Below are 24,060 nucleotides of genomic sequence, written 5' to 3'. Positions count from 1 at the left end.
CACTGAGTTACTGTGATACCAGTCATATTCAATTTTTATTTTTCTATTAGGATTCAAAGATCTTTACCAGATACCTTTGGAGAAAATCAACAGCCCTTTCTGTTGTATTATTGGGGACTGGTACACGAATAATATAAAAACAGATTGTTTGTTAGAGGTGTTTGACTTTAGAGAATACACAGGGTTAGAGGGGATAGGATCTCTCACCGAAAGCTAGCATAGGCTCAGCAGGCTGAGTGGCCCCTTCTGTGTTGTAACTATTCCATGTTTGTACCACTAAAATCTGATCTGTGTACCTCCAGATATTCATTGTAATGTCTGTGAAAAGGGACATTAGTCCGGCCTCCAGGACATGGCACCAGATTGCTTGTTATTTTCAGAGATCTAAGAAGAGTTTATACTTGTGTATACAGAGTGAAACGTGAACCCTTGTGAGAGAGGGGACTAGATTTGAAGGGATATTGGTCACGACCCTTAAGGCATTCTAAATCACTTTCTAAAAAGTTTGAATATGGGGAAAGAACCAATATGGAAGTATTTAAGTGTGACCACCTTCTCTGCAGTAATCGCCCAAAAGAAAGGGACAGTATATATAGTCACCAGTGTTGTGGCCTCCTTGGATGTTTTATTGAATTGATTCTTGCAACTGTTGGTTTGCTCTTGGATTCCCTATCATTACTTTCCAATTCTCCTGAAGCAGTGAAATCGGCTTACCCTACTATTAAAGTTTCTAATAATATACTACAATAACAGACTCTATTTTATTTCTCCACCTTTCAATTGTTGAGAGATTTCTAAACTTTGCCAACCACTGGATCTGTCCCAACTGTTTTTCCCACTTTTCTATGTTAATTCCTGACATTTGACAAGTCAGCACTAAACTATGCAATGAGCTCTGGGCAGAGTCTTCCCAGCCCTTGAATGATGGAAGTAGCGGCAATTCAGTTGGTGAGCTACACAGTTGGGGTTCAGGTCACTCATCAGTCAGAGGCCTGTCTTTCCAAGTCAGTCAGGGGTGTGGGGTATGGTCAGTTCAGAGGGTCTCCTCACTGAAAGTCAATGGGAGGTTAACAGGGGCCACTGCTGCTTTGGTGAGAAGTTAATTGCCATTGCTGGGGAGACCAGACAAGAAGTAAACAAACCGCTTTTGTTTGTCATGTCTCTACCAGACTATTCTTTCCCTTTTTGAAATTAATTATGTGTTTTTGTGTGTATTTGTTGCATTTTTAATTCTTTCTTTCACTAAGAATGCCTTGTAACTGGATCCTTCATTTAGATGTAGTTAATGCTTTTTTTAATTGAAGATAACTGCATGCTAAACAAATGCGGAAATTAATAAAAATATTTATTGCCATTGAGTGAGAAGAGGGTAAGGAGGAAAGCTGATTCCCACTTTTTATCTTTGAAAGTCCAGCTTAATGCAGTTGGTTTAATTATCCTCATGCAAAGACCTGTCAGCATAAAGTGCCAATTGCTCATCAATTGGTCAAGCAAGGAAATGACAAATTTTAATCTTGAATGCAAACTACTGTCTGAAATACCAAAGGAACATAGGATATGTGCATATTTTCAATAAAGAGATTATAACATTCAATTAGTTTATATTTTTGTGGGAGTTCCTCATGGGTAAGAGCTAAGCAAATAGGGTTTTAAGCAAACCACATATTTAGGAATCTCTTGTAAATGTTTGAAGACTGTAAGGGAACAGATGGAAGCTGGATGTTTTAGAAATAAGATGCTGTATTTACTGAGACAGCTTTTGATTCTCACACTGAATAAATTACTTCGAAAGATATCAATAGCAATTTAGAGAACATATGCAAATGACAAAACCATTCAAAAGGATAAATTTTGCTAAACTTTCCGTAAATAAATGTTTCTTATTTAAATAGTTCCTGCAAGCAGAACATGTTTTGAGTATGAAATTCCCTACGAAAACCTCACTTTTGTTCCAGAGTTGTATCAAGTTTCCCCTAGCCGGTTAAAAAAATGCTTGAATTTGAATTATTTAATTTCTGACTTGTATACTTCAAGCCTTCAGCAATTTTATAATTATTTACCAGATGGCTCTTCTGTTCAGTTAGCTTCCATTGAATGTTATATATTAGTTAATTCAAGATTTGCATCTGAACTGAAACGGTTGCTGAGCGTGAAATTCAATCATGTACTACACAGGCTTGCCTGTTTGAGGCCAGACACTACCATGAGCTGGTATCTTTGTAGCTTGCACACTGTGCACCATTAACGTGGAGAAGTAGATGCAAACACTTATTGAACCTAAACAAATGAAAACAATGCTAATCTGATGTCATATAACCCAACTGGCTAATGCAATTGGACCATGTGGATCCTAGCACCATTCCCAAAACAAAGCATGAAGAAGCAAGATGCAGTGATATTTTTAAAGTGTGTCGACCACCCATATAAGATCACTCGAATTTCTGTGATACTAATGCTAGATAGTCTGGTGCAGATCCTGGAGGTGATCTTCTTGGTCAACTACTTCCCCTCTCTGCTGAGAGTGGTTATTGAGGGTCACCTGGCCCCTGCAAGACCATGGTGTTTCTCTCCTCTTACCCACCTGCAGAGTAATGTCAGCAGTGCCACATCAGTCAGTGTGCAGTGGTGCCTATCTTTCAGACATTTCTAAGACAGCAATCTTTTTTTTTCCCCAAGCTTGCCTTTAACAAAATAAACCATATTGCACGTTTGAGAAAGAATACCAAAGGTGCCATGTGCAGACCACCTGAGCAGAATTGTGAGAACATCAGAGCTTCGCACTCAGGTTCCTGTGCTGAAATCATTCAGAGGAGATGGGAATCCAATTTTGTGTTTTACTGATCTCAATCTCAATGGTGAAATCATTCCGAAAAGTTGGAACCATTGAAATTCTTGTCTGCCAATTTTCTGTTGACTCGATGGAGTAATTTGCTGACTGACACATTATCAGCATTAACTGATCATATGCTTGATGGCTCAAACTTACAATGTTGTGACAACTCTATTCAAAGATAAATCTCATCCATAATATCTAATAGAATAGGAAGAGGGTATTTAGCATTGAAATAATTTGCCCATCCAAATGTCATATATCCCTTTTAACGCTCAACTATTCATTTTCTTTCACTGAAATATTAAAATATTTTGCTTGTAAATTCTGACAGCATCCTGTGATTTTCTCTTATCTACAGCCATATAATAAAATAAAATTTGAGTAAAATAGTTCGCACTGTGGTCAATTATTACTGAACTCTTTTTCCACAAAGTAGCAGCTGGTTATTGTATCCTTAAATATTGTGCTGAACTTTTGCAGGGTCTACTGAAACAACTGGTAAAGCAACTGGAGAAAGAAAAGAAAAGTCTTGAAAACCAGCTGAAAAATTATGAGTGGAGAATAGAACAAGAAGCAAAGGTTTGTATTCCATCCTTTGTTTGGCAGTTCGGACTCCTAATTAAACCAATATCCATTTATTCTGAGTGGGAAAAAAAAGAGGGTAAATTTCCTGATGCTCTATTGTCAGTGTTGAAGTGCACTGTAATATTTTTGTTCTCTGTTCAATTCAGACTCATTACAAACATGGCTCACAATTGTATGAGTTGGACCAATGAATTCATCCTAAACATAGCTAGTAGCGAGTCCTAAACAATTAGCCAGTTCCTAACAGCAGGTCTTAATAAATGACAGGATTGTAGGCCCCAGTACTAAATTATGAGAATTGATATTATTTTCAAGTTTATGGCAACAACTTGACATATTGTCTTGGGTGGTGATCAACTACAGATTGTATGGTACTGTCTGATGGATATATTGCCAGATCTACATAATTATATAAATGCACCGCTACACATTGAATATTGACATGCTCAAACTCATTGTTAGTAGGAAATTTATATTTAGCAGGGACTATTGCATGACTCCAATAGGTTACATAAATCAACTCTATTGTGCTAGTTTTACTATGCTTAACACAAATGTATATTTTGAATCAATTCATCAGGTCTGAGGAAGACGAGGGGTTTTGATTAACTGTTGTTAGAAATGGGTTCGTACTTCAGGATTCAAATTGCTACAAAGCATTTATAGGTAAACTCAGTGATCAGTTACATAACTTTGGTTGGTTCTACCTACTGTGATATGGACATTATAGAAATCAAACTCATTGTTTTCTATACATATTTGTTTTGAGATGTACTTAGTCAGAAGAGTTTGCATCTTGCATTGAATTATCTCCATTAAGATTTTGAGAAAGTGCATAAATGTTTAATGATTTTCCCTTTGGATTTCTGAAAACCATCCAAAGATTATTCCTGATAGAAATAGTTATTTTATTTCAGAGCAATCAAAATAATTCATAAATAATCAGTACTCTCCTCTCCAACACTATATGAAATATTCTTCCCTTTTTACATTATCATTCTTAGACATGTCCTGATGGGTGCGAGACAAAACGCTTCAACCAACTCTGAAAAACATGCTCAAGGAGAAAATAGGATAAATGCAATTGAAGCAATGGACAGTTATCACATTTGAAAGTTTGGGTAATATTGCTTTTAAGAGGTTAACAGCTAAAAAGGTATGATCAGAAACTGATCTGGAATTACTGTGGTAGAGGAGTTGGGCTTGCAGAGTTGGAGACAAGGTATCCACAGTGCCGTCATGACTATGCAGGTGGATTATTTGATTCGGAACTTTGGAAGCTAAATTGCTTAAACGCACTCATCAAATTCAAAAGCTGTAAAACCCATTTAATTCATTAGATCAGGGAAACATTTGTAAATTAGGGATAATTAACCTAAAGTTCAAGTTAAGCATATCTCAGGGTAGCTGCATCATTAAGGAGGTGCATTGAGCCTAAGATGAGTCTATGGATTTAATTTACCCAAGTGAGTTTTTGCTGGGAGAGGTTCGTTCCAGTTTGCAGCTGCACAATTGCTGAAGTATAAGTGGTCCCAAGCAGCACAAATAGAAATGAGGACAAGACTAGTTTAGTTTTGATGCCAGCTCTCTTAGATATAATTAAATTGTATTTCCAAACTAACTATCAAAAGCTAAACATCTGATAACATTCACTTGGACAAGGTACTGAAACCCAATGTGAAGTTAGCGTGTGCGGATATTTTATTCCATTTCAATCCCCATTTTAAAGAGGAACCTGAGAAAGTCATATTAATTCTCAGGGACCAGATCTTTGGGGATTTCAGGGTGAGAAGTATGAAAGATTTCTTCCAGAAATTCTCCATTTAAGCACATGTTCATGTTGTACACCAAACTTATCTATAAGAAGAAACCCTAACCTTCGATATTGTGGGAAGTTAGGGACAAAATTGTGGGGCGCCTAGCAGAGATATTTGTATCACTAACAATGACAGGTGAGGTGTCGGAAGACTGGACGATGGCTAATGTTGTGCCTTTATTTCAGAAAGGTTGCAAGGAAACAACAGATCAGTGAGTCTGATGTCAGTAATGGGTAAGTTGTTGGAAGGGATTCTGAGAGACAGAAACTACATGCATTTGGAAAGAGAAGGACTGATAAGGGATTGTCAGCATGGCTTTGTGCATGGGAAATTGTGTCTTACAAACTTGACTGAGTTTTTTAAAGAAGTAAATAAAAAGATTCATGAGGGAGGAGTGGTAGTCATTGTTTACTTGGACTTTAGTAAAGGCTTTGACAAGGTTCCACATGGTCGACTGGTTAGTAAAGTTAAATCACATGGGATCCAGGGAGAGCTAACCAATTGGATACAAAATTAGCTTTACAGTAGGAGATGGAAGGTGGTGGTAGAGGGTTGTTCAGACTGGAAGCCTGTGACCAGCAGTATGCTGCAAGGTTTGGTGCTGGGTCCATCATTGTTCATTATTCATATCAACAATTTGGATGAGAATATAGGAAGTATAGTTAGTAAGTTTGCAGATGGTACCGATATTAGTGATATAGTGGACAGTGAAGAAAGTTATCAAAAAGTGCAACAGGATCTTGATCAGCTGTGCCAATGGGTCAAGGAATGGCAGATGGAGTTTACTTTAGTTAAATGTGAGGTGTTGCATTTTAGGAAGACAAATCAGGACAGAATTTACACAGATAATGGAAGGTCCTGAGGTGTGTTGTCAAACAGAGAGACCTAAGGTACATAATTCCTTCAAAGTGGAATCATAGGTAGACAGGATGGTGAAGAAGGCTTTTGGTACGTTTGCCTTAATCAGTCCGAGCATCGAGTAAAGGAGTTGGGATGTCATGTTACGTCTGTTATTAAACTGGAATGATACAGAGACTGGAGGGTTTCAGTTAAAAGGAGAGGTTGGATAAACTAGGACATTTTATCCTGGTGTGTAGGAGGCTGAATGGTTACTTTATAGAGGTTAAAAAGTCATGAGGGCATAGATAAGGTGAATAGTCAAGGCCTTTTATCTAGGGTGAAGATGTCAAAAACTAGAGGGCATTGGTTTAAAGTTAGAGGGGAAAGATTTAAAAGGGGCCTCTGGGTCAACTTTTTCACACAGAGATTAGATTTTGAAACAGGCCCTTCAGCCCAACATGTCCATACCGACCCGCCACCCACCCAGACCCATTCCCCCATACCGAACACTAGGGGCAATTTAGCATGGCCAGTTCACCTAACCTGCACATTTTTAGATTGTGGGAGCACCCAGAGGAAACCCACGCAGACACGGGGAGAATGTGCAAACTCCACACAGAGTCACCTGAGGCGGGAATTGATCCCGGGTCTCTGGTGCTGTGAGGCAGCAGTGCTAACCACTGTGCCACCGTGCCACCTACAGGCCCCTTTTAAATCTTTCCCCTCTCACTTTAAACCTATGCCCTCTAGTTTTTGACATCTTCACCCTAGATAAAAGAGGATGGCATATATATAAAACAAGCTGCCAGAGGACGTGGTAGAGGAAGGTACAGTTACAATATTTAAAAGACATTTGGACAGGTACATGAATAGGAAAGATTTAGAAGGCTTATGGCCAAATGCAGGCATATGGGACTAGTTCAGTTTATGAAACCGGTATGGATGAGTTGGGCTGAAGGGTCTGTTTCCATGCTGTATGACTCTATGATGTATTAGTGCATAAATATGAGATATAATGAAAGTGTTATGCTTGTTTATTCTAATCAGATCTTTTTATGCTCGGAGACTTGAAATTATTTTCTCCAGTAAAACTTCAAACAGAGTTGGTAGTATCTCTAAGGGAAGAGATTTTAAATGGTCTTTTTATTCAACTTTAATTTGAGAAAAGAACTTTACTTTGAAACATTCTTCAGCCTTGATAATTCTCATTTTTAAAATAAATGAGGTCTAATTAGATAATTGCTCCTTTTTATATATTCTCCAATTCTTCAAAATTATACCCAAGCTTTATTGGTGTCAAATATTTCTTGTTTGATCTTTTGAATTCTAACTGCTAGACTATTAATCCAAAGACCCAGGTAATGTTCTGGGGATCCAGGTTTGAATGGCATAGCAGGTTCGAAGGGATAAAAGGCCAACTTCTGCTTCCACATTCCTGAGGATACAGGATGAAGCATATTTTCCTGTAGCACGTATGACTTTTCCATTAGTGCAATTGCTACAATAGTGGCCAGTCAGCAGTTGCTCTTAGATAATATAAAGCTAAAATAATATTGAACCCTGATTATGTGATTTAGTTAGCTTGATTGTCATTCTCTTTTTTAACAACTATTTCCTCCAGGCCTATCACAAAGCCAATGATGAACGTCGTACATACCTAACAGAAATCGCCCAAGTAAGTTTATTTTTGTTTGCTGAACAAATCAGAGCCATGCAATACTTTAAAAGAAATTCCAATGTGTTCCATGGTATTTGTTTCAACTGTTTTTGTAAAATAACTGAATACTTAAACAATCACAGAAGAAAAATCATCATTAGGGCTCAGAATTATTGTAGAGGGTTTGTTTGATCCATTCCCTGATTTAAGAAAAATATTGTTTGATAATGAAACCTTTACAGTGCTGCTTGGTTAGATTTATGAGCTCAGCAGTATGTTGAATATGCTATATTATGTTCGATGTTGGAACTTCCTTTGTTGCTGCTTATGGAAATTCTTCTCCTTGGTAATAGCTCATTTTAATCCAGTCTGTGTTTAAGCAACAGGTTGTCAAATCATAAGCAGACGGATGTTAGTTAATACAAACAAAATCAGAAATTGCTGGAGAAACTCAGCAGGTCTACCAGCATCTGTGGAGAGAAAGTACTATTAGATGTTTCAGATCCTGTGACCTTTCTTCAGAATGTTAGCAGGATATTGCACATCCCTGTAAGACTCTAATACAGATCAGATACTCCAGCCAGCAACTTTGTGCTTGCCCCAAATTCATCCCAATAAAAATAATTAATCAATCAAAATCATAAATTATTAAAAGGGACAGTTGAGCTTGGATTGACCCCAATTTTATACTGCCTAAACTATTAAATGGGTGGTATCGGAAGCTGGGTAAGAGTGGGCATTCTGTTTTATATTTTATTTTATATTTTAGTGTAAAGTGGCAGGAAGGTGGAAGGTACTATCTTTGGGATGATGCAGTTTGCTCATTTGGGGCAAAGTCTTCCCTGTCTGAAGACCCTGATTGACCTTATTCTGGAATCTTCTTTCATGGGTCTGTCTGCATGCAGTCCCAGTGGCAACCGCTACAAAGCTCTAGCACTACTGGACTTAAACTTAGTCTTTTTGGTAACTGTTATATTATAAAATTGACTGGTCACTTCCTTAAGCTTAAATCTTTCATGACCTCAGCATATGTTTCATAGCCATAATGTATTTTAGGATTGTTGAAATGCAAGTAATTGGATACAGTAAGATCTGACAAACAACAATGCAATAATGATGAAATGATTGATTTTTAAGTGGCGTTCATTAGGTGCTGAATATTGATCAGGAAAGTAGGTGGGAATCCTCTATATCCTTCAAAATTAGTTTTATGGGATCTTTAGCCCTTACCTGAACAGGGCCTTATTTGAATGTCTGACCCAAGACCCAAGGAGTGGCATGGTGGCTCAGTGGTTAGCATTGCTGCCTCACAGTTCCATGGACATGTGTTTGATGCCACCTTCAAGCGACTGTCTGTGTGGAATTTGCCCATTCTCACCGTGTCTGTGTGTGTTTCCTCCAGGTGCTCTGGCTTCCTTCCACAGCCCAAAGATGCACAGCTTAGGTGGATTGACCATGCTAAGTTGCCCATAGTGTCCAGGAATATGCAGTCTATGTGGATTAGCCATGAGACATGCAGGGTTACAGGGTAAGGGGTCTTGGTGGGATGCTCTTCAGAGGGAATTGATGGCTGAATGGCCTGCTTCCACACTGTAGGGTCTCTATGATTCTTCTATAAAGAGCTGTCATTCCCTACAGTGCAACATCACTCAGTACAACAGTGGGGTGTCATCTAGATTTGATGCTCAAGATAGGCTTAGACCCATGATCTTCTACCAAGAGGGGGTTAAAATGTTAGACATGGGTGATACCATTATAGATTATTTAAATGATCAAATCCATTCACTCCCCATCCCAATCAAGATAAATGTAATACCAGCATTACACAATTGTATGGAATAGCTGTCCAAGAGAACTATGAAACCTGCTCCAGGAAATTCTCCTTGAAAACAAAAGACTTCATATTTCAAATTAATTTACATGTCTGTCCATTTTCAGGTATTTTGTAGACCTCTTTATTTTAGTGGCTGTGGTTTACAGCTGTGTGGGCATAATATAAAGTCATGATCATTTATGATCCTTTTACTACTTGAAATTTTCTATTTCCCATACATAATCATAGCGTTATCCCTCTGTGAAAAGAACACAGAACTGCAGCATTGTAAGCATAAGGTAAGATGAAAGTGACTGCTTAACATCAAGGTAGCATTTAATAGAATATGGCATCAAAGAGCCCAAGCAAAATTGAAGTTATTGGGAAACCAGGCAGGAAGCTCTCCACTGGTTAGAGTCTTAGCGCAGCCTGTTACATTATTGCAGGGGTTCCTCAGCATAGATTTTTTTAAAATCAACTTGCTCAAAGTTGTTATGATATACCTCTGGGGCTGGTGGAACCTGAACCCAGGCCTCTTGGCCCAGAGGTGGTGATACCACTGTGCCACAAGACTGTATGGGTTCCTAAGAGGACTGTCTTAGACCCAATTATGTTCAGCTTCTTCATCAATTACCTTATCATCACGAGGTCAGAAATTGGAACATTTGACAGCGATTGTCCAATCTTCGGTCCATTTACGTGAAGCAGCCCATGTCCACTTGCAGTTAGTTATGGACTGTTCACATTTGGTTGATTAGTGACAATTAACAATCACGATGCATAAGTGTCCAGCAATAACCACCTCCAAAGAGGATGTGCTCATCTCCCTTGTCATTCAATTGTATTACTATTCCTGAAGCCCCCACCATCGGTATCATCATTTATCAAAAACATAATTGAACTAATCATACAAACAATAGCCACAAGAGTAAGTCAAAGCTGGCAATTCTGGGAATTTCAGTAACTCAGCTCCTGACATCCAAAGCTTGTCCACCATCTACAAGATGAGTGTGGAGTGTGATGCAGCTTCAACAACTCAAGACGTTTGACACCAATCAGGACAAAGCAGCCTGTTTGAGCACCCATCCCATCCATTTCCTTCGTATGGTGGCAGTAGAGTGTACTATCTATCTACAAGATGTACTGCAGCATCTACCATCTAGAATGATAAGGGCAGCAAAATGCATGGGAACATGAACACATGCAAGTTGACCTCCAAGCCAATCAGAACTAAATTGCCATCTCTGCGGTTAAAATTCCTTTCTAACAGCACTTTAGGTGTAGCTACCCTTGATGGACTACTGTGGCTCAAAATGACATCTCACCATTACCTTTAAGGGCATTTAAGGATGGGCAACAAATATTGGCCTTGGCGGTGACACTCATGTATCATGAAGGAATAAAGAAAAACATTTCAACTTTACATGTCGACATACAAGTGTTAACCTCAAACAAAAGAACAGAAACATGAAGCAGGATGAATAAAGTCAAAGCTTATTTTCTGCTGGTGGAATTGCAAAAGAATGCTATTTCAACAATTGTCACCATTAAAATTCCTTAAGTGGGAATAGGCCTTCTACTGGGATGATTTTTGTGCATAAAATTATATAGTTCAGGAAAGAAATGTAAGTAAACAAAATTGTAGTTATGTAACAAGGTTGGACTGACCTGGTAACAAATTTCTGCAAAGTTATGGTCAGTGTTCATTTTTCAGCTTTTTTTAAATCCAATTTTTGTTTTAAGAAGCTACAGTATAGATTGACACATTCGTTATTTTAAAACAGATAAAAATGTGTGATGTCAAAGATCTGTGGAACATGTAGCTTTAATTATTATGCTTGCACATCTGAAAGGTACTAATTACGTTTTGTCCCATTGCTACTTAGCTGTATAAATTACAAGGAGATTAGCTTCCATTTAACTCCTTCCTACCCAAAGACAGACAAAGCAGAAAATTCATTAGGAAAATAAATGGGATCCATTCTGAACTTCTTGCTGTAAATTGGTTAACATCATGCTTACTGGCAAAGTTTCAGATGTGTTCCAACCAGGAACAGATGTGAAGAATGAAACAGAGGAAATGGTACTGAATATTAATGAATCTAGAGATTACGAGTAGCAATTTCAGAACCTGAAATATTATCTTGTAACTGTTCAAGGAGATGGATTAAGTAATTATTCACCTTAAGTGTTCCAATTTCCTAAAATTGGTGAAGAGTACAAAATTTTCTGGATTTTTTTTTCCTCAGAAGTGGCAGCACAGTGGCTAGCAGCACTAGGGACGTGGGAGTTTGCACATTCTCCCATGTCTCAGTGGGTTTTCTCCAGGTGCTCTGGTTTCCTCCCAAAATCCAAAGATGTACAGGTTAAGTGGATTGGCCATGCTAAATTGCCCATAGTGTTTCAGTGATGCGTTGGTTAGGTTCATTAGTCATGGGGAAATTTAGGGGAATGGGTCTGGGTGGGTTACTCTTCAGAGGGGTCGGTGTGGAGTTGTTGGGCCAAATGGCTGGTTTCCACACTGTAGTGTTTCTATGATTTCTTTTGAGTATAACAGTTTTTTTAATCTCCTTGGGAGTAAGTCTATCAAATATTCACCAAGCATAATTACTTTGTAAATTCAGTGCAAGTACATCTTTCTAGTATGGTTAGCAAGGAGGAGATTTCTAGAGGATTTTGCTGAAAACAATTATTTTAGGAATGGCTGAACTAAGCAAGATGGCATTAATTAATACCAAAGTAAATGCTGAGGAGAAGTCCTAGTTTAATATCGCAATTCAAGAGTGTACTTTGTTTTTAATGGACCAGGTTTCACAATTCTCACTATCAGCAGTGAATGCCATTGCTTTGTCTAAAAGAAAACTGCCCACAAAGATTTTGCCATGTGTGGCATGGATTTTCCCTATCCTGACATTCATTTGAATTTGGTGCCAACTCAAGGGACTCTTCAGGTACATGGCAAAAGTGATGTTATCAAGCAGAGCAAGCAGCCAATCACATTACTCACGACAGCAAGCTAGAAAGAAAATGCACTGACTGTCCTCAGATGTTAATTACATCTTACCAGATAGAGTTAAACCTGACTATAAAAGGTAGAAGCTGAAGTATCACAAGATATTTTCAAAAAGTGTATGTTTTTTCATAATGGAGAAAGTTACATTTGATAAAATTAATTTTTTTATGGTCAGATGTTTTGTAATTTTGAATCTAATATGCTGTTAAAATTTAGTTCTCTCTTATTCACAAGTCACATCTTTAATAACTTTTACAGTGAGATTAACATGTTCTTGTCAGTTCAGTGATTTCAGTTTGTTGAGGTCTGTGGGGGACTTCAGCAGTGCACCCTACAGAGAAAAATAGAATTAATGACAGCAGCTTCTTGAGTTCTATGTTTTCATGTCAGCACTCATGCAGACACCTAGTTTGCTACCAGTTCTGGAGCAATGAGAAAATAAAATGTTTACAGTATTACCATCATTGCTGCTGCAAAATCCAAGCCAATATTTCTGGTACCTTTTGTTGCATTCACATTATCAACATGATTAAATAGGCACAATAACAATATCATAAAATCATCTGAAACATTATCTATTTAGTTCATTATTCAAAGTCATATTAATCTGCTTTAAGTGGGCAAGTTTAAAATAACCTGAGTAAACAAATTCAAATACAGTAAAGTTCAGTTTAAACTTAAGTACTAAATTAGTTATAAACCATTCTTAAGCATTAGAATTCTTCGACCACAGTTTTCAGTAAATAAGGTGCTGTGAGATGTGGCTTGGTGGCAGAGTTTAAGCATCTTGCAATAACAGGTTAGAAAGAGCCTTACACTGATTCATGTACATCACACATGCATTGTTACTGAATGAACATCTACTACTATTCAGTAACCATAACATTAAAGCAGTCATAAAGCAGTCACAAACAATTGCATGCTCTCTTTTTGTCTTGCAGTTGTATGGGTTCACACTGTATAAGCCAATAGTCACGGCAAAGGTTGTAGCCATCAACCTCTTAGTCACTTTGCAAATGGTCCTAACTTACAAAGTCTGTCTGAACTACTTATTGACCCACAGCTGATGAGGGAAATAAACTGGCTGGCTGTAGGCTTATGGCATTTTTTCACTAAAGAGAAAGGACAGTCTTATCAGAAGTCCAATGACTTCTAGATAAACATTCAAACTCACTAGTTGATCAGCTACCCAAAGCCAATCTCACAGCAGGGAGAAGATGTCATTGACATTTTATTGCTATTCGCAGAGCAGTTATTTGTTTCCACCTGAATCCATCATTGTGCATGCCCCCTGGCTCCTGCTTGTCTGTAGTAACTTCCCCATTGCTTGACTAAATAGCAGTGTAAACAGCACTTATACTGAGTGTCAGGAACTCTTTTTAAAAGTACAACACTCTTTTCTATAAGCCTTTGTTATTTTCCTTTTTCAATAAAATTCCACAATAAAAATAGAGATTATCTTTATAGAGATGACTCTCAAATGTGATGTAAGTGACAACAGATGTTTGTAGCCACATCACCTTTCAATGACAGATACAAGTAAGCCAGCTCTGCAGTACAATGATTACTGGATTGGACAGCTTTATAATAATTTCAGATAAACTTGTCAATACAATATTGTGTGGAGAAATAGCAGGGAACTTAGCTGTGATATATGTTGGTAAATCTTATGATATTAATTAATTAATTAATTCAAGCAGTGCCCCTTCATGCAGTTCGAGGTTCTTGTCTGGACTCTTAATTCGTGACTGTGCTTTCTCACTGTAGGCAAGTATGGGTGTGTGGGAGGAAATGCATTTACTGTATTCTACCTATGTGAAGATTTTATTAAAAGTTGGAAATTCATAAGCATGGTAATGAGTTTCAGTGCTTCAGACACTTTTCAGACTGAAAAGAAAAACATAAACTACATTTCATACTCTTATAACCATAATTAGATAAATCTATAAAATATAAACTATTCAGCAGCTCAGATTGCTGTTTCTTACTGATCAGACTTGAAAGACAAAATTAAAATTTTGATGGCTCAGTGGTTAGCACTGCTGTCTCAGAGCACCATGGACCCGGCTTCAATTCCAGCCTTTGGTGACTGTCTGTATGGTATTTGCATGCTATTCCTGTGTCTGCATGTGTTCCTGCCAGGTGCTCTGGTTTCCTCCTACAGTCCAAAGATGTGCAGGCAAGGTGGATTGACCATGGTAAAATGTGGAGTTACGGAGAGAAGGTGGGTGCTGGGTCTGGGCGGAATGCTCTTTGGAGAGTCTGTGCAGATTCGATGGGTCAAATGGCCTCTTTCTGTGCTGTAAGGATTCTATAATTCTAAAATATGATGCACTTGTTATTAATCTCAGGTCAGAGATAAATGGGAAGAATAGTTCCAATGACAGAACAAAAATAAAATACCCTCCAACTCCTTATAATTAAAAAGGAAATACCACATCTTCTGACAGCTCATTTCATATATGCACTGACATTCATCTGATTTTTAAAACTGGAGACAGTTTGAGCTAAAATAGTTTTTCTTTTCATTTTAAAACAGACTTAATTGGCCACAGTGGTCATTTGATCACAGGTTGAGCCAGTTCTTGAAACTATCAATAAGCAGGACCTAGTCTAAATACGAAATTAAAAGTAATTAAAATGAAGTAAACTGGTCACACGCTCCTGTATTTGGTTTCTAGGTGCTTCACATTTTTATTTCCATCATATTTATGGGAGGGAAAGCAGAAGAATGGGGTTGAGAAACATATCAGCCAAAATCAAATTACCGAGCAGAATTGATAGACCAAATTCTGCTCTTGTATCTTATGGTCATAGGTTGGGATGAAAGTTACAACCAGATTATCCAGCTTTAGAAAAAAAAATGAAGCCAGACAGTGGAATACATAAAGGAGCTATATTTCAACAGGACGCAGAGAAAGGGAGAGGAAGAGATGAATGATAACAGGAGAACTGGTAGACTTGGTCTGTCCCAGTCCCTCAAAATAGTGCACAGTGATAAAGTAAACTGGAGAAACATCCATCCACCAGGAACACAAGGATATCGACAAATTTTGTCTCTGTTACGTGTACAACACATCAATTAAACAACTGTGGTCTCAGGTTTAAATCTAATACTGCAAGGACTCAAAGGACTTTTAAAACTGCCTATTCATGTTCTTCCTTTTTGTACTAGTCACCACTCCTTTTTAAACTTTATACCCGAGTTGTATGTGTTTGATGTTGCATTTTATTATTTATCCTTATGGTTAGTCAGTAATAAAATTACTCTTTTGCTCAAAATGAATCTTGTAATTGGCTCCTTGACAACTACTATGTTTAAATGAAGTGTGATGTAACTGGTTGCTAAAAAGAATGTAAAAATCTTTATTGCAGTCAAATGGCAAGGGGGGAATTAAAAAGACAGGAGCCAATGTGGAATGCAGTGGTTCAAGGCGGCAGCTCACCACCACCTTCTCACGAGCAACTAGGGATGGGAAATAATTGCTGGCCAGCCAGCTACACCCACATCCCACAAATGAATTAAAAAGAAAGTCATATCTTCTCCCTCAAGGTTGGTCGTTTAGGATGGGGATGAGGAAAAGATTCTCCATTTGGAGTTTAGTGAACATGTGGAATTGTCTACCACAGAAGACTGTGGAGGCCAAGTCACTGAATGTATTGAAGAGATATAACGGTTTGTCTTTAAAGGCATCAAGAGGTTCAAGGAGAAAATGGGAATATGATTTGAGATAGAGGATCAGCCATGATCAAATTGAATGGAGTGGAGATTCAAAGGGCCAAATGGACTACTCGAGCTCCTGATTTCCCATCACTTTGTAACAAACTTTCTTTGGAGTTTTGAAAACATTGATTTTTTTTTTCTAATTAATGATTTTTAGACAAATTTATCAATTGAAACAGCAAAGAAGCAAAAGGAAAAATGGTCAAGAGAAAAGAACATTTTGAAGTAAGTATTTTATCCATTTCTCTTAGTTAATAAGTATATTTTCTTGGAGACAAGAGGTGCAGCAAGCATCACCTTTGACAATCACAGTGCTGGTAGTTGAACAGTAGTGGAAGAGTTAAAAGTAATTACCAAAAAGGCAGGATGGGAACTGTAGAGATTTTGGATGTCAATGCTGGTTCAATTATTGCAATTGCTCTCCCACTTCAGGTCAATGTGGTAAATATTACCTGTATGTTTACATTGTCAATCTGTTTTCAAAATGCAGGCTAAATCAATTCCAATGACCAGCCTAGAAGTGTTGTTGGCAAGGGTAGCTGATAGCATGGCTGCCAGGATGTTCTACTATCGGTTCTGAAATGGGAAACCTGACCCTATTGTGGATGAATGGCAGGACTTCAGTTGGCATTTTCCTGGCAGTGGCAATTAAGAGACCTCCATGACAATCACAGTCCCTTCAAGGGTGGCAGCCCACTGCTCAGAACTGCAGCCTAGTTAGAAGTAGAATTCCTAACAATCCCATGAACCTCACTAAATCCATTGTTCCAATAGTATCCTTCATAAACACCTACTTACACTTATATAGTTAAAAATCACAACACAAGTTGGAAGCACAAGTAAACCTCTTGGACTATAACCTAGTATTGTGTGTTTTTTAACTTTGTGCACCCCTGTCCAACACTGGCACCTCCATATCATGACTGCACTTGTATAGCACTTTTAAAACAATGAAACATCCCGTGCTGCTTCACAGAAACATTATAAAAGTATAATAAGACATTAGGTCAGATATCCAAAAGCTTCAATGAGATAGGTTTTAAAGAGTCTCTTAAAGAATGGAATTGCGCTGGAGAGGCAGGGAGGTGTAAGGATTCCAGAAATTAGAGCCAGCCAGTACAGCATTGGAATAGCCAGTCTCAAGGTAACAAAGGCATGGATGAAGGTTCCAATGGCAGATGATCTACGACAGGGCTATTTTCTTCATTTTTCCATAGAACATGGGAATCGCTGGCTAGGCTAACATTTATTAGCTATTTCCAAATACCCTCGTTGAAGGTGGGGGTGAGCTTTATTCTTCCTCAAATTGCTCACAGCAGTTTCACATTCTCAACTGCTTTTCCTTTAACTATTTACAGTTTCTCTGCAGCAGTTTTTTGCTCAACTGTTGGTTGGAGAGACAGTTAGAAGCAATGAGGAATTTATAAGAGCAAAGCGATGTTTGGAATGGCAGTTATAGAAAGGGGAAAAAGTCTCAGATACAGTCACATAAATGGGTTTACTCCAGGAAAGATAAGAGAGGTAGGCAGGCAGTGCAGGATTCTTGTGTGGCTATCCTCATTTCAAACAAGTATGTTGTTTTGGAAAATGTAGGGGGTGATGAATTCTCAGGGGAACAGCCAGGTTTCTGGTATTGAGACTGGCCGTAATGCAATGAGGGATACATCGGGTTCCAAGAGATCAATTATGTTAGGGGGGTCTGTAGTCCGAGGTACAGACATATCTCTCTGTGGCCAGCAGCGATAAATCAAAATGTTATGTTGCTTCCCTGGTGCCAGGATCAAGGATGTCTCAGAGAGGGTGCAGAATGTTCTCAAGGGGGACAGGGGCCAACAGGAAGTCATTGTACACATTGGAACCAAAGACATAGGAAGGGAAAAGGTTGAGATTCCGACAGGAGATTACAGGAGTTAGACAGGAATTTAAAAGGAAGGTCCTCGAGAGTAGTGACCAGTGGAGTGCCACAAGGATTGGTGCTGGGTCCACTACTTTTCATCATTTATATAAATGATTTGGATGTGAGCATAAGAGGTATAGTTAGTAAGTTTGCAGATGACACCAAAATTGGAGGTGTAGTGGACAGCAAAGAAGGTTACCTCAGATTACAATGGGATCTTGATCAGATGAGCCAATGGGCTCAGAGTGGCAGATGGAGTTTAATTCAGATAAAAATGAGGTGCGGCATTTTGGGAAAGCAAAACTTAGCAGGACTTATACACTTAATGGTAAGGTCTTAACAAAGAGACCTTGCAGTGCAGGTTCATAGCTCCTTGAAAATGGAGTTGCAGGTAGATATGATAGTGAAGGAGTTTGATATGCTTTCCTTTATTGGTCAGAGTATTGAGTACAGGAGTTGGGAGGTCACGTTACGGCTCTACAGGACATTGGTTAGGCCACTGTTGGAATATTATGTGCAATTCTAATCTCCTTCCTATCGGAAAGATGTTGTAAAACTTGAAAATGTTCCGAAAAGATTTACAAAGATGTTGCCAGGGTTGGATGATTTGAGCTATAGAGAGAGATGCTGAATAGGCTTGGGCTGTTTTCCCTGGAGCGTCGGAGGCTGAAGGGACCTTATAGAGACTTATAAAATCATGAGGGGCATGGATAGGATAAAGTGTGCATGGGGTGTGTGTGTGTGTGTATATGTGTATGTGTGTGTGTGGTCCAGAACTAAGGGGCAACGTTTTCACGCAGAGAGTAGTACATGTATGTAATGAGCTGATACAGGAAGTAGTGGAGGCTAGTACAATTGCAACATTTAAAAGGCATCTGGATGGGTATATGAATAGGAAGGGTTTGGAGAGATATGGGCCAGCTGCTGGCAGGTGTGACTAGATTGGGTTCGCATATCTGGTCGGCATGGACAAGTTGGCCCGAAGGGTCTGTTTCCATGCTATACATCTCTATGACTCTATTCCTTCACCTCTACTTTTGAAACATTTGTCCAAAGCAAGTTAGTCACTGTTTTCCATTTCATTGTCTCGCAGTATGAATCCCAGCCCCACACCCTCAAACCCACGGGATGCAAGTGTATCTGGACCATGACTGGCCAGCACTCGGTCACAAATATGGTTTGACCACAGCACATTTTGATAGGATTTCTTCATATTTAAAGAAATTATCCACCTTGGAGGGTAAAGATATCAATTTCTTCATTATTAGGTCTAAGACTATCAATTAGTTTTGTCCATCCCTGTTGTTACTGTTCTCAATTAAATCATCCTGCCCCTTTTAATTTTGTCCCAGATCCCGGTTTCATCCTAGTTTCTCCTGCATCATAGTTCTTACTTTCTCCAAGATTATCTCAGATGGTCCTGTGATCCCTCTATCCTTTTCCAGTGATATTTCCTAACTGCCCCCTGTCTTGTAACCAGTTTCTTCTACTCAGGCTCTGCCTTGACCTCTTTCAAACCTATCATTCTCTTTTCAAAAAATAGCCATCCAACTCAGTACTTCAGTAATACATTCCATATTCCCCTTTTCTAAGCTTCATCAAGATATTGTCTCTCAGCTTCATTCCTACCTTTCCACTAACTCACCATTTTATTGCAGCTTCTGCTTTTCCCATAATATTGAAATAGTCCTAACCAAAGTCATAAAGGAAATGATACCTGATGAAGGGCTTTTGCCCGAAACATCAATTATCCTGCTCCTCGGATGCTGTCTGACTTGCTGTGCTTTTCCAGCACCACACTCTAGATTCTGATCTCCAGCATCTGCAGTCCTCACTTTCGCCTCATAAAGAAAACCCTCTGTTTCACTATCTTGCATTACCCCTCCTTGACCTTTTTGCAGCCTTCAAAATTTGCTATTTGGGTTTGCATAGAAGGTATACAAATGTACTGAGGTAAGAACAAGCGTTGATATTCAAGGCTCATTGATCATCTGAAAAGGAGTGTTGAAATAAAAATAGAGACTTGTTTGCATTGATCCTTGAGGTGTTGTTAGGACGAATGTTCCACTCAATTGGGGATCACAATGCTAGTAGATTTCTTCGGGTACCCATGCTCTAAGTAGCGAGAATGAGGTAAATGAGACTCGTTACCATTTGCATACTGATGTTACCTTCAGGGTGGAGGCCCAGTTACATTGTAGGCAGGATAAAATATAGGAAAGCAACTACATTTTGATGTGTTACCACACATCATTCCTTTGCATTGCAGCTTTGAACAGATTCTTAGGATTACCAAAGAAAATTCCACTGTTACACTTGGTAGATGTACATGGGTGCAAAGCAAAAATCAAATATGAAATAGCACTGCAGATAGATATCATGGCTAAGTTTTATTTAGTATTTTTTAAATGAAAAGGATGATGCATTAAACAATGATTTTTTTTTGGATAATCTAGTTGTTTTAAATTCTTGCAGCTGTTGAATGTAGTGTTTTTTTTCCCAGACAAATAACAGACAATTATGTTTCCTTCAGAGAAAAGTACAACGTGCCAACTGCTGAAAGGATTTTGGATCTCAAGAAAGGACCAATCAAAAAGACTGTAGCGTTGAAACGGCTTCCAAAATTGAAACACTGACGTTAGAATATTATTGTGGATCAGACATGGTGATTTGTGTGTCAGAAGAACCTGTTATTTACAGTACTTAAATCCTAATTTTAGGTTAATTTAATTGTTGCTCATCTAAATTAGAGATATTTGGTTTTGTAGAATCAGTAATAATAGTTTGTACATCAGTAAAATTTAATAGATTGATTTAATGTATGCATTTTTAATTATTGTATTCATAACTGAACTTGTTAGTAAATTTCTATCCTTAAAAAAATGTTTCCCAGGATTGACTGCTGATAAATGAGTGAATAAGATTTAACAGAGCAGCAGGATCCCTGCTTCTCATTTATAAGATCATTACACCTCACGAGAAAGATTTGCTACCAAAGGGGTTTGACACTGCTGAATTTGCCATCCTGAAGTTGGGATATTAAACCACGACAGTATTTTCCCTCTTGGGTGTATGAGAAATAGCCCCATGACACAATTGTAAGAACAACTAGGAATTATTCTTGTAATTATGTTTTACATTTGTGACTCAACCCACACCACCAAAAGGGCCTTTTTTTGTTGTATATCTCTAGGACACTGCTCTTCAAACCTAGATTAACTGCTGCTTGTGAAATTTGCTGTTTGTAAACTGACTGCTGTCTTTCCTTATATTAAAGAGGCATATTACATGACAATGGAGTTTTTCAGCATCCTGGGTTCTATATAAATGGAGTTCTTTCCCTATGCATCCAGATATTTTTTCTTCATTTCAATTTTGCTCCTTGTGAAAAACAATTGTAGATTTTTACAGTAAGGACTAGATACTGTAATAGAATTCCTGCAGTCATTATGTAGGGGCTATATTTCAAGAGAGCATATTGTTTTGTCTGGCACAGCATAACTTCTAGTTTCTTAGACAGGCCTGTTAGGTTTGAATGTATTTGTATTTTAATGGCGACTTATTAATGAGTTCAAATTTCACTGTAATTCAATGTTGTCAGACCAAATGCCAAGGATTTAGTCCAGTGATAGTACCATGATGCTAACATGTCTCCCTCATGTTCTTACGTGACTAAGCAGGTGGAGTAAACCAATGTGCTCTGTGATCCTGCTTAACTATTCAATAAAATCACTGATCTTACCACTGGCCTTAGCTCCACTTTCCCATTGCACTCCATAACCCATGACTCCTTTGTCAATCACAAAGTACTCTAGTAAGTCTTTCCTGAACTACTTCCAGTGAAAGATTATCTCTCGTTAAGAAAGGAGACAGAAATTGTATATACTCCTCCAAGTGCAGCCTCATCAATGTTCTGTACATTGCAGTAAGACTTCTTTACTTTCGTACTCTGTTCTCCTGGGCATCAAGGTGAGACTGTAATTATTGAAATACCAAAAATGGCCAACAATGCATTCAGCTTCCTACCTGCATGTTTTACGCGATCATTCGCAAGATACCTAAATGCCTCTGTAACAGCATTCCACAATCCATTTAAATAATATCTTTAAAAAAGTGGACAATTTCACATTTTCCCACATTGCACATCATCTGCTAGATCCTAACCCATTCCTTTAATTAATATTCAATGTTGCCTTTAGGCTATGCACTTATTTGGAGGGTCCACATGAGGCATGCAAATACATTGGCCTCTGGTTTGGAAGTTGTTACTATGCATGGACTTTGGAGCTCCTTGCCACAACAAGAACATATTAGAGGGAATGATTTGGAGATGCTGGTGTTGGACTGGGATGTACAAAGTTAAAAATGACAACACCAGGTTATAGTCCAATATTAGAGGGAAGGTAGACTTTATAACTTTCGCACAGTTTTCTTTCCTACCTATTTTCATAGGGTCTTCAAATTTAGCTACAATAATCAATTCCTTCACCCACAAAAAAATATATGATTCGGAGATGCCGGTGTTGGACTGGGGTGTACAAAGTTAAAAATTCACACAACACCAGGTTATAGTCCAACGGGTTTAATTGGAAGCACACTAGCTTTCGGAGCAATGCTCCTTCATCAGGTGAGATTGGGAAATGTAAATATCCACAGAGACCTGGATGCCTTTATTCATGTTATCATGCAGGTGCAGCAAGCAATCAGCAAGGCCAATGGTATGGTGGCCTTCATCACAAGGCAATTTGAGTACATGATTAAAGATGGCTTATTGCATTTGTATAGAGACTTGGTGAGACTTCACCAGGAGGATTATGTACTCTTTTGGTCTCCTTATCGAAAGAGGGATACACTTGCCTTACAGGGAGTGCAACTGAGGTAATGAAGGAGCGTCGCTCCGAAAGCTAGTGTGCTTCCAATTAAACCTGTTGGACTATAACCTGGTGTTGTGTGATTTTTGACAAAAATATAGTTCATAAGTAGTTGAGGCTCCAGCACTGATCCTAAGTCTGTTACCCTGAAACTGAGAGAAAGTGAGGACTGCAGATGCTGGAGATCAGAGCTGAAAAATGTGTTGCTGGAAAAGCGCAGCAGATTGCGCTTTTCCAGCAACACATTTCTCTAACCTGAAACTGATCCATTTATTCTGTTTCCTGATAACCAGTCCTCTATAGATACTATTATATCACCCCCAATCCTATAAGCTCTTGTGTAGTGATCAATTGTGGCACCTTATCAAATGCTTTTTGGAAATCCAAATAAACTACACCTACTGGTACACTTTTATCCATACTGCTTGTTACATCCTCAAAGGAACTCTCTCAAATGTGTCAAACAAAACTTCCTTTTCACAAAACCATGTTGACTCTGCCTCAATGTTATTGTCTGAATTTACTACTCCTACCTGTTTAATAACGGATTCTAGGGTTTTCCATATCCTTTTTACTTCATGTTTACATGGGATTGTGTGTAAAACGTTTAGTGTCATATTCCTGAAATGCCAAGGAGTTGAACAGTTCATTCACTCATCCTCCCCAACCACCCTCTCCCTTCCTTTCACATACTTCTTGAGATCCACCACTTTGACTAAGTTGTTGATTATCTACTCTTATATCTCCATGTGATTTGATGCCAATTTATCTATTAATGCTCCCATGAAAGGTCTTTTGATGATTGACTGTACATTTTGCCATATACAATTGATGAATATATTTGGGCACAGGATTTAATAAGCAATTCACTGTTAAATTGTCTAATTTATCCTGCTTGCCACTAATTATTTGAATTTTGTTTTCTCTATCAATTTATTTTTAAAATGGTTTCTTCCTTTCCTGCATTTCACTCGTAATCCTCAACTTGCTTTAGTTTTCAGTTACCATAA

At 38.3% G+C, this 24,060-nt stretch overlaps 1 protein-coding gene across 3 annotated transcripts in view; it reads left to right on the top strand.

The window, feature by feature from the left end:
* ccdc169 (coiled-coil domain containing 169) overlaps positions 1 to 22,712 on the top strand; it is a 72,269-nt gene extending 49,557 nt beyond the window's left edge. For all 3 annotated transcript variants that reach the window (XM_043692074.2, XM_087988280.1, XM_087988279.1), the window contains exons 5-8: positions 3,314 to 3,412; positions 7,697 to 7,750; positions 16,440 to 16,507; positions 20,713 to 22,712. In XM_043692074.2, the coding sequence (XP_043548009.1) occupies positions 3,314 to 3,412; positions 7,697 to 7,750; positions 16,440 to 16,507; positions 20,713 to 20,815 (324 nt within the window). In that variant the 3' untranslated portion in view covers positions 20,816 to 22,712. The remainder of the gene's footprint in view (positions 1 to 3,313; positions 3,413 to 7,696; positions 7,751 to 16,439; positions 16,508 to 20,712) is intronic.
* Positions 22,713 to 24,060: the final 1,348 nt, after the last annotated feature.

The sequence above is a fragment of the Chiloscyllium plagiosum genome, unplaced genomic scaffold, assembly GCF_037043375.1.
Source record: "Chiloscyllium plagiosum isolate Xiang-an unplaced genomic scaffold, Cpla_swu_hap1 HiC_scaffold_6, whole genome shotgun sequence".
Classification (NCBI taxonomy): domain Eukaryota; kingdom Metazoa; phylum Chordata; class Chondrichthyes; order Orectolobiformes; family Hemiscylliidae; genus Chiloscyllium; species Chiloscyllium plagiosum.
This window is presented reverse-complemented; position numbering and strand designations above follow the sequence as displayed.